This window comes from Aulonocara sp. 'chitande type north' Nkhata Bay, linkage group LG12 (assembly GCF_057382095.1).
Source record: "Aulonocara sp. 'chitande type north' Nkhata Bay isolate Kocher_YH1m ecotype deep benthic linkage group LG12, A_spYH_male_GT1.1, whole genome shotgun sequence".
Taxonomy (NCBI): Eukaryota; Metazoa; Chordata; class Actinopteri; order Cichliformes; family Cichlidae; genus Aulonocara; species Aulonocara sp. 'chitande type north' Nkhata Bay.
Window position 1 is genome coordinate 18,666,947 of NC_141355.1, and position 12,073 is coordinate 18,679,019.

The 12,073-nt window shown below is 41.3% G+C and overlaps 1 protein-coding gene across 3 annotated transcripts in view; it reads right to left on the minus strand.

Annotated features, from left to right (window-relative positions):
* LOC147317245 (uncharacterized) overlaps positions 1-12,073 on the minus strand; it is a 311,308-nt gene that overhangs the window by 251,746 nt on the left and 47,489 nt on the right. For all 3 annotated transcript variants that reach the window (XM_086314024.1, XM_086314023.1, XM_086314025.1), the window contains exons 3-4: positions 6,353-6,395; positions 4,661-4,895 (exon numbers count right to left, since the gene is read on the minus strand). In XM_086314024.1, the coding sequence (XP_086170150.1) occupies positions 4,661-4,895; positions 6,353-6,395 (278 nt within the window). The remainder of the gene's footprint in view (positions 1-4,660; positions 4,896-6,352; positions 6,396-12,073) is intronic.

Here is a 12,073-nt window from a genome sequence, read left to right on the forward strand (position 1 = left end):
ATTTCCAGAGTGCAACAGAAGTCATCACACTGAGCACTTCCAGCCCCGAAAAACTCTGTCAGATACCGTTAAGAGTCAGGAAGATAGGCACTTTTAAAAAGATGCAGGATTTCCAAAGGCACAGGTTAGCCTTCCTGTAAAGTTGAGACTACCTCCCTCGGTTCTCTTTCTTTTTCTTTTTTCTTTGTTGTCTCTCATTTTGCAGCAAAGCCCAGGGCGTGCAATAAGGAACTGAACGAGTGCCCTTTGAGGTCCTCCTAGGGGAGATGGGTAGAGTAGCTGAGGTCACTGTACACCCACACTGAGTTCCCACTTACCGCAGTGTAACAATAGGCAAGCAAGTAGAGTATATACTCTACAACGGCTTTATTGTCTGGCAGTGTCTCACTTTCTTCCCCTCTCTGTCTCTTTACTTCAGCAGCATCAGTTTGAGTGAGATGTGGGGGAGGGCTGTCTATGTTTATGTCTCAAGAGGCAGCTCATATAAGGACTACAGGGTTGGCATCACTGGTGGTCAGTGTTGAAATCAAACGCACCGCCACCGAAGCGCAGCAAACGCTTATGCTCCCGCACAGCCGTTAGTGTACTTCTGGTATCAATCTGACACCTTCTCCCTTGGCTGCTCCTGACAAGGAATTTCCTCGTCTAAAAATTAGTTGTACCTTGCCAAGAGCACAGTGGCAATTTGTACAGTTGTGAATACATTTAAATCTAAGTAGAGGAGATAAACGTCTATTGTGACGAATAACAATGCGCGGGCCCAGAGGGTGCAAAGGCGTAATGCTCATATAGTATGAGTTATGATTTTAAAAAAAGAAAAGAAAGAAAAGAAAAAAACAACATTATTCTTTATTGCTGACCGCACACAGCAGCATGATGCTCGACCAGCTGTCTGTCAGCTCGGGCTGATTTGAAAGTAATTTCAAGAGCCTCTTCAAAAAGTCTCAAATCAACCTCTTCCAACAATGCAAACCCATTTCTTCATAGTTGATTGAGAACAGCAATTGCTATTTTGGTACTTGGACTCAATGAATGGGGCCAGCTTTCTATCTGGGTATCTGCATACTGGGAACGAGGCAAACTGGCACTAATCAGCTGTCTGCCAAGTAACCAGTGTAGCAGAGGGAATCGCAAACATTTCTCTGTGTCTGCCTGACAGCCTGACAGACGAGATTAAGAAGAAGAAGAAGATTCCTACTGCAGAGTAAACTTGAGGATGAGGAAACAGAGTGTGTATATTGACGCGATACGATACAGGGATCCATTTTCCACAGCTTTATCCAGGAAATCCAACCTGAGATGAACAGGATCAATTCCTTTATTTACAAGGTGCATGTTATTGCTTTGCCATGCAAATGCTTTCAAAAGCGCAGTAATGCCATCCCGCTATTGTGGGGGGAATGATCACCGCACCAGGACAAGCAAGCCAGGCTTTGATTGGTGCAGAATAACAGTGTTACACAGCTAAGCAACGTGTGTGTGGGTGTGCTGCAAATAGGTTATTTTGGATGGGTTTTTTAGAAGAAAGGAGGCATTACTGAGGCCTATTGGTGCACTGAGGTATACTTCCAACCAAGGCGATTAACATGAAAGGATAGTCCTAATGTTATTTTCCACTGCAGCGAAGACAGAGGCAGAGAAAAGCCTGTAATCACATTATTATTTGTGTCGGAGATCAAGATCAATCAGGGTTAAAGCGTGTCACAATGTTTCACATTAACAATACATGGCTGTTTGTGTAGGAGATACAACACAACTGGATGTGAGATACTTGGCCTGGGAGGCGGTGGGAGTTAGCAAATGCTCAGTTTTTTTATTTTATTTTAATATTATGACTTACATTATACCTGCGCTCTGATTCTATACATTCAACATACTCAGTGGATAACAGAGTCGTGTTTTACAGCTGTAAATGTGACTATCAGTGTTTCTCAATGAGAAAAAACACAACTGTGGAACAGACTTCACTTCCCTCAGAGGCCTGTGAAGGAAGTATTTTGGCACTTAGGGAAAAACAGAGCACATCGGTATTCACAAGCTAAAGGAAACATTCGGTAACTTATAGAGTGGCTTTTTCTTATATACACAAGATACACAACAAATGAACCATGGCTAGAGATAGAATCACATACAGTACTCAAACAAAAAATACTGCCTTTGTACAATCCTTCATGTAAACAGGTGCAACAAACCCTCAGAAAGGGTGACTGCTAAGATTCAGTCACAAAATATATCGAGCCGGTGAGCAAGCGAGCAGTAAGAGGGAGATTCAAACTTAATGAGTGCTTTGGCAGCTTGCGTGGAAAAGGCAGGGAGGCAGGCAGTGATTAACTGAACACTTCAGAGTACAAGGCACAGCGGTGCTCAAAGAAAACAGTGATGATCTCCACTTAATCGCGGAGAAGCCCGGAGCATCTGCCGCCAGAGCAGGGCAGCGGCACCGGCGAGCTCCCGCTCCGCTAGGCTGTCATCTCCAGAGAGCTGTGGCCATATGCTCGGCTCTGCCGCAAACTCACAGGAAGTTAATTTTCTGACAAAACACAGGGATAAATATGACATTCAAACAAGTTGTGCGCAGCCAGGCTGAACACGGATGCCATGCCAAGCTCAAGCTGCACACGTGTCACACTTAGGAACAGAGTTTATTTTCTTGCTCCCCTGGTCGCTTTTTGCTTACTTTTGTAGAAATACACTGGTACATTTTTAGCTAGAAGGTGTTAGCCTACTTAGAAACTAAGCTATGCAGTGTTCAGAGGGAAAAAAATCAATAAATGGAAAAAAAGAAGTAGATGTATGGTATATGATGCAGGCTTGATACTAAAAAAAAGCTACCACAATACCTACTGCAAGTTTTTATTATAATGTATTATATAAGGCACCTCAGAATGTCCTATGTGCAAACAAAATCCCAAGAAAATGCCAATGTCATTGTTCTAATGGGGGGGTGTCCTGGAGAAATATAAGGTTAACTTTCTTTTCTGTTCAAAGACGTATCGCTCCCCACGGTGTTACATTAAAATAATGTCAATCAAACCATTAAATAGGCGATCTGTCTAACCTTGTCTGGTGCAGGTGAAACGCCATAGCGGGCCTGAACAAAGGGCTCGCAGGTGTGAGCGGAATCCCAATACCTTATCACTGGGCCAATAAAGAACAGAATATAGTGTTTCTTAGATCTCTGCGCTTTGCTACCACTCCATTTCAGACAAAAAGGGGAAACTGAGCCTTAGGGGTGAAGCAGGCAGTTCCAGCCTATAGATTCTTTACAACAATAGCCAGTATCATATAGTCAGGAGACTGGAGGACAGCTGAAGATGGAGCAGCCTGTCTGGTCCTTCAGAAGGAGAGTGTATACAGAAAGGCAAAGGGATGAAAGAAGTGGGAGCTGGGTGGTAACGGACAGGGCCAGGTTTGGGTCTCCACCTGAGGCAATCAGAGGACACAAGTAAGCCTAGAGAGATGAACATATAAGTCTGGGATAGTCATACCACTGGGGCCCATGTTTTTTCTTTAGTAGCAAGATTTTAGAAGTGGGAGCAGTCATGCAGATCCAAATGGCCTTTGTCATTGAGAACAGGTAAGAGCTTAAGCCCATGAACCTTGACACACTGCTTGGTGGCTGGCTACCTTTTGCCCTCATGTATGAGGCCTGTCTCATATGAACTGAAAGGCCTCTCTATTGGATGTTTGTCTTAAACAACTGACTGTAAAAGCCAGCCTTTCAGTAATGACAAAACAGGCAACAATATTTGGGCCAAGAAATAGAGTAGAATGAAGTACAAACATATTAATCTATTTTTAAATCCACTCATTACGAAAATGAGCCTAAAGAGCTTCACATAGTGTATAACGCACTAATGTTGCTGCAAAATGCTGGGAGAATCTGTTGGAAATATAATATATCCAGCACACATGCACACAGCAGCACATACCCATATATCAAGTGCTGAGTGGCAATCATTCACCTAGACACTGCCACATTGTGGTAAATGGGCTTATTTTGCATGAGAAGGAAGAGGGAGCGATGGGCTGCAGCGAGCAAAAGAGGGACTGAGGGACTGAATCAAATGATATGAGTAGGCAAAATTAAGCTCCAATGCAAGTGGAACACTTCACAAGAGAGCCAATTTCAATTCCACAGCACTTAATTTAGGATTTGTGTGGTTCAGCAGCATGCTACTGTATAGTAAGCCACGTAAGGACAAAGCTTGAGAGGCAACTAACAAGAAGCTATCCAGGCTCTTGAGGTATCCATCACGTAGACCTGCCCCTACTCCCAACAGTGAATTAAAAACTAATATTATAGCTAAGAGACTGTGTGGATGTTTAAAGGGGTCATTAAAAAATCATATTAATTTTGCATCTGCAGTGTGTAAATTTTGGCTCCCTCTTCCATCAGTGAGAGCAATTACACAAACACTGTGAACCTCTTTCTGGATTGAAACTCTTCCTCTCAATACTTCTTAGATTTTTGCCCAATAGGCTTCACAACATTCTTAGCTGTGTTAGCCTAAACCTTCTTTCCCAGCTCTTCATTTTTCTATATTGCGTTTATGTAAATATGACCCAAACAACTTTAAGATAATCAGAAGCCACTGGGAGTAGTGATGGATTGGGTAACGATTTGTGCATAACTGTAAAGAAACCATAATCTTCATACCTGGTTCTCTTTGAAGTCAGCCCTCTGGAAGTCATAGCCTAGCTGAGCATAAAAGTTGTTCCCAAAACTGTAGACCTGCCCAGTTTCGGTCCATATGAAGGAGTGTCGGCTTCCACAGGCTATGCCAACTACATTGGCAAAATTCCCATCTAGGTGACTTCCTCTGACGTTTAGTTCCTGTGGCAATTTGACTTCGACTGGCTGTTTTTTTACTGCCCTCTCTCCATTACCCAGCCTAGGAAAAAAAAAAGAAAATAAGACAGAAAATACCTTTAGGCTTTTTCTTCTTCTGCAGTCATTCAATATTCTTTATATTCTGCTATTTACACTTTAAAAGTTTATTTTCTTTAACACTGTTTCTATTTTATTGCAACATAACAAAAGACACCACCAGAAATCGCTTTTACTTGCACTACTCCAATGATACTATAATTTTACCTTTGAGCTATTTTTCTTCTAACCAAACAAGAGTCGCCTAATAAGCATGTTTCAGTGAGGTCAGTTTTACATTCCGGGGAAATCGCTGAACCCAACTTAATTTGAAGCTGTACAAATGACTTTACACAGGCCAGAGCCGAGACTCGTTTCTGCTTCTGCATGCCTAGTGCGAGTGAACAAAGAACATCCAAGCCCCTGTTTCAAGATGAGCTGGTCAAACGCAGCCCCAGCACCCCTGTGACCTATGAGCTCCCAGCAGCTTCAAACGGAGCTCTGCTGTTTGCTTCTTGATAAAATGCTCCTCTTTGTATTTGTTTCCCTGAGCCAGCGTCATAACCTGCAATGCCCCGGCCATATCTGCTAGTTTGCGGCATGTCTGGGAAAAATAACAAACAGTCTTCTCCATTATTTCCACAAACGGGGAACGAAAGGTCCTCGCCCGTCATCCCCACGAGAGCCTGTATTGATTACAACAATGCTTCAACTCAAGACAAGACCACTCTGGGGTCACAGCTATTTCCATCAGAAAGTTTGCCAGTTTAAATTTACACAGCTCCCTCGTACTCTTCTCCTCTCTCGCCTCCAGTGAGACACACAGGAGAGCTGAGGAATTTTCAGATATCAGAGTGCCAGTTGTGTAACACAGATGCTCACCCTTTGCTCTGCAAGTGGGTGTTGCAGAACTCCAACTATAGGCTCCTCCAACTATAAGCGCCCCACTAGAGAGCCCCGACCTGCTTAGACAGGTCAAAGCATCATCAGTAGAGAGAGAACCGCAGACAGAGAAATGGAGATTGAGAGAAGGAGACTAAGGGACAATGGGAAATGATGAGAGAGTGAGAAGTGATGCCTTTGTTCCTTTTATGTATTTCTCTGAGGTCTGCCATGCAGCTGTTTGAGTACTTGAGGGCCACTGAATCACTGTAGTCCCCATGCCCTTAAATGTCATTAGAGCCAGACTGGCTCCTGGCTGGAGAAGTTTTAACAAGGAAGCTCATCAAAAGATAAACAACTTCTGTTTGTTTATAACTATGTCTGAGTTTGTTTGTCTGTCAGCTAGCCTCTTTCGTCCGATTAATATACAGCCATGCAGTACACCGGCAGAAAACAATAAGACGTTTGAATGGCCAGTGGGCAGAACAAACTGATAGCTTCACAGACAGATGAGTAGTTCCCCAAAGTATCACTACTCATCCTCATCCTTCACACACCATCAAAGCAAGACAGATAACGTTACTTCTGACATTTACTTACTGTCCACTGGTGCCATTTCCCCATGCAAAGATCTTGTTATCCACTGTAGTGAAAAGGAAGAAGAGGACAATGTTATTATATGACATGTCGGCCGAAACGCGTCAACGGTCGTTTCAAATTCTTTGAGACAATCTTTGGACTCGCATGTGGCTACTGCTGTTGAAATAATGACAAGTGGTAATGCTTAAAAGCTGCAGATGTTTCACAGTAATGGCTCAGGTTGTGTGTTTTCCCTTTTGTCCTCAAGTGTAGAGTGAGCAGTGCCATGTCAGCGGGTGGACCCTTTCCCGCTGCGTGAAGTTTGATTAATACAGCCTCGACAGAGAGTTCAGAGACTGGGGCCGCCTCTCACACACCCTGCTGTAAAATAATGAGCCTTCAGCGGGAAGGAATAATATACATGGGAGACACTTCCTTAGAATAAGTCCAAGCTGAATATATTCAAATGAAATGAGGAGAGAAGGCAATCCTAACTGATTAGACTTGTCTCAAAGAGAGGGCGAAGCCCATATATTTCTCCTTCTATGTACATGTATTTAACTGTCACCTCTGCACTAAGAGTCCAACATGGCACTCATCCATTTGCATATAGTTACTATAAATACCTGGACCTTACCTGTTCCTGCAGTGATTCGAGTCACGCTAGAATACAGACAAGTCTTATTGGTCTTATGGGAACTCAAACACCACAGGGGTAACAGCCAATAGCAACAGACTTTACTCATCAAGCCAGCGGAGCCCTCATACATTATAGAGTAGGCTTTATGATTTACCTAAGCTTGTCAAAAGAGAAAAATTATCAGGCAAATGTGGGGTAATAAATTGCAATCCGTGCTGCATATGTTTGACACGTGACCCTTGGCATTTTAAGGATCGGGTTGTATGAAAGAGTCACAGGCAAATGTGGGGAAAAAAGAAAATAACATGAAAAGTGAAATATCACTTGGGAAACTTTGAGGAAAATGTTCAAAACATTTGAGGGATTGCTCCTTTTGCCAGAATACAACACCTATTGTGCACCTACGTTGCACTGATACATAGATATTGTCCCTAATTAACCAGTTTCTAATCAAACAACTGTAGAGCACACACTTTTCTTTACTTTGACTGATGTTAAAATACTACATCTTCAGACTATGGGTAGATTTTCTGCAGAATACAGTACACATACACGAATCAAAGTTTTCTACTAGTCAGTCTCATTAAATCATTGGTGAAGATCTGTTGATTCAACCTCTGGAGGTGACAGCCAGTGTTTTGGCCAGCAGATTTCTGGATAAAGGATAACTGACTACCTATTCCATGAGCCTCTCACTGTTTAGAATTTAGATACATTTTAAAAAGAATTGTGTTCCTCAGTTTCACTCCACTCCAAACTGTACACCCACACCCAAAACCAACCCAAAGTATTGACCCACAAAGCTTCCAGTTTCTAGATTCTGATTTTGAATATTCAGATATGTGTTTAGAGAAATTAGCTGCAAATATGATTATGTACATCATCATTTATGCAGTCATCTACGTGTTCATGTGCTACTCGAGCATACAATGCAGAACTGCTCCACTACTTTGGCTGGTTTGCTACAAACTAAGATCAAGCAATCAACAAATAGACTGTAACTTTATATTCAAGTTGGGCAGCAGAAATAAACTGCACTTTTAATATGCAGACATTTTATAACCTTTCAAGTGCATTAGGTAATAATTCATGTGAAATTACCTCCTCTAGCTAGATTCAGGACATACTGCTCAATGGACCAACCACAATATTTATGAAGTGCTGCTCAATACTGGTCTATGTACATTTTCAGTGTTCACATTAATAATATAAACAAAATTAATTAAATGAAATTAATTAAACCACCATGTTTTAACAATACATAAAATTAAAAGAAGAGATTGTTGTTGCCTCAAATAGCATCTTTTTTTTAGACTCTCATTCTATGTTTTTTATAAAACAAAACTGTAGCAATTATGAGTCTAGTAAACATGAAGCATGATGTTTTTTTTATGTTTTCTGCATATGTTCCATAATAATATAATGTTTTATCATTTACATTAAATACACAAATACTGTAATTTAACCATTCGCTCATACATTATGGTGGAAAGCCACTCGCCTTAGAAATGTCACTATTATGAAGACATTTTTAATATGTATATTAATATTTACATTTACATACATTATATATGTTTTTGTCTTTTAAGTGTCTAATTTTAAAATTCAATTATGCGTTTGTGTAAACGGGTTACATTTAACATGGCAGTATAGAAAAATATGTGTGTATGAATTAAAACGTGCCTTTTCGGCAGGCTATTATTGACATGCACCACAGTTCAGGTTGTGTGTAGCGAATGTTCTCCCTAAGACGCTTTAAGATGTTGCAGTGTAACTCAGCTTTGACAGCCTGGAGGACAAACTCACAGTGCACAATCCTATGAATGTCAAAGAAAATGATGCTCTTGCTCGTGCTTCTGACAAGTTCTCATGGCAGAGACTGCAGACTCTTCCAGTCAAGACTGCTCTTTAGTTTCTGAGAGCAAGCTCATCATCAGCAATGATCCTCGACACGCAGGTTAGTTCAGTGTGTGTGTGCAACAATAACAGTTTCTGAACTTTCTGACTGCAAGACGTGTAAGTTTGTTGCCACAACTTTACATGCTCATGGAAGCAACTGATTACTCTCTTGCAGAGCATACTCATGTAGCTAGAAGCACAGTATCAGCTGATTTCATCTTATGAACCATCACATACATGCAATAATGTTATGCATTTCAGACTGATTTTGGGAACAGATTTTAATTGGCTGATCCAGGTTTCTGCGACAAAAGCTGGACTGCACCTATCCTGGCTGTGTCCTGTCTCTGGCCCTAGGATAGGTTCCAGCCTGTGCAGCCCTGAATTGGATAAGTGGCAGAAGACGGTGAATGGATATTTCACTTTTTTGAACACCAGTGTAAAATATTAGTTTTGAGAGAATTTTAGGATTATGGCAGTTTTAACACTGTGATGTTACAAAACGTATCATAAAATGTTAAAACACCTAAAACTAACTATTTGTTTGTCTCACCTCACCTTTTTTCTCCACAAATGATACTAGGTTTTACATTAATCCTAGCCACAAACGATATTGTATATGATTATACAGATATATGTATATATGAGTTCGAAATCTCCTCGGCTTTCTGCCACAGATGTGCTTGTTCGGTTAACTTGTAATTTATCCTAAATATATCATTTTGACTGGTTGCCTGTGTTAGACCTGTGGCCCGGTCGTCATTTCCCATCTTATATATGATATACTATCATGTATTGTACTGCTGGATCTATTGCTTACAAGTTTCAAAAACAATACAGAAACTTTAAGCAAAATTTATCAACTATATTTCACTTGAGTGTCTGTGGGTTTACAGAAGAGCTTTAACTTTTTACGTATTTAAAAAAAAATATATAAACACAGTCGAGCTTTACTTTTGGCTGGGATAAGAATTCTTAGTGGAATAATGAAATAAAGATGAGAGTGAAAATGCAATGGGAATAAAGACTGCGCCTATTTTATTTTGCAGTTTTGTGTTTTATTGTATCCTTTTCTTCTCGTACTTTTTTATTTTTCTGTTTTTGTTTCTTTTGCTACTCCAACTCTTGAGAATTGTAACGTGGGAGTATGATAAATAGCAGTGGTTAGAGTATGTTGAACCGAAGCACAAAAAAATATTGGCAGCTGTAGGTCTGCTGTGTTGTTCGGCACACAGGCGCATTATTAAAGATATCTATTATCACCAGGTTTGGGTCAAACAGTAAACAACACTAAAAAGTATCTACATCTAAAATGTATTTTAGTTTGGGAAAACAGAAAACTTTAGATTATAAAAGTTGATTATTTGGTTAGTTTAACAGTTTCAGTCTGATCCTTTCATATGCAGAGTGCTTCTTCCAACCCGTTAAAAAGGCTAAAAAATGTCTTTGCAAAGTAGTATTTAAATCCAGGTCTTCATAATTAATACACGTGCTCAGGAAAATGCATCTCTTTACTGTTTTATGTCCCTCACCTTGTATCTTTAAGCCCTCTGTTCTCCTCTGAGTGGCAGATGTTTTCACCCCCACCCTAACCCACCCAGCCACCCACACATACATTCTCTCTGTCTGTGGCTGGCATGGGGGCACGGAGGCCGACAGCGGTGCATCAGGCTGACAAACAGAACTGATGGGCTGGGCTGAGAGCGGGCAATCTGGCAGGTTGAGTATTCACCCTCCTTTGCCCCCCACTAGCCCCTTGCTAGCCCCTGCTGCTCTGCACCATACGCAGGCACCGGCATCCCAGCGGCTGGTGGCCCATTGCTTTGCTCCCCCATAAAAATAGCCCATCCCATTATTCTTCTGCCTCCCTGGGGGCCACAAGGTCTCCAGCATCATTACCAGGACTAAGGATCTGACTCTGCCGCCACCACTTGGTACTCCCCCTCCTCTCCCCTCACTCCTCTTCTCTAATTATAGGTCAAGCACTCTTTTTGTAAATTATAAAACCTTTGTTCTTATCAGGAAAACTGAACAAGAAGGAAAGATACGACAGGAGGGCAGGGAGCAAGGAAGACGTGAAAAAGTATGTGTAAAAAGTGGAGGGAAGATGATGTAAAAATAAGAAAGGAGGGGGAAATTTTTCAATTATAAAGCCAAGCTAATTTGGTATGACCAGCGACTGTCATGCATGGTGACGGAGCTCCATTATGCAGTCATTTGAGCTCTTTCAAATTAGTTATGTTAATGTCCTGCGTGTGAATGTAACACTTGGATGGGACAAGATTTCAGCAATTAATTTCTACAGTCAGTGGAGAGACAAGCAAATTTATTTTCCCCCTCTCAGGGAATTGGTGGCGGAGGGAGTGAGGAGGGGAGAGAGCATTCTGGAGCAGGGAACAAGCTAAACACAAGACCTAAATAAAGCCTGAACAATGGGAGCCAATGCCTCCTCATTCATTCAATTGACAATGTTTTGCAGCTTAAACCTGTTTTATTAATTATGTTTGACATTTCCTTAATTAGTTTCATTTACACCAAATCAATCCCTGCTGCTGTACAGCGTCATTTATCATTTTAAAAAATTTGCATAGCCAGTGCTGACTTTTTCTACTTAATTATACATTAAAAGTGTCAGCCGCGCTTGCTGCCTGGCATTATCTGAGGCAGAAAGGTTTGTGGCTGGACGGGGGTGGCATTAATCATCAGGGCGAGCGCGGGCAAGGGGTGCTCCCGGTCGCCAGCGGGAGAGCCGAGCGGGCTTCTCATTTTCTAAGCTTGATGCTTTCGGGGCTATGGTGACCTTAATGACCTACGGGGAGAAGGAGACAAATCAACGACCTCCAGCCCCAAAAACAACTACATCTTGTTTACAAATCATGTGGAAAGGAAAGGCAGGAGCAGAAGCAGGGAAAGAAAAGCCAGGAAGATATGTAGGCAAATCAGCAATACAAGTTGAGCTGCCATACTGTATATATGCAAGCACTAAAGAAATGGGTATTGTTTGGATAACAGTTTTTTAGGCTTTTATTTAACTTAATGATTAAAGGTAGCTCATTTGCATTTACATGTAATGTTTTTTTTTTTGGATAAAAAAAAGAAAGATCATCAGCTTCATGTGTCAGAAAGCTAGCTAATGTTCTTCATTCTAATTAAATAATGCCAGCATTAGTAGCTGAAATCTAAATGTATACCACTGTATCTCA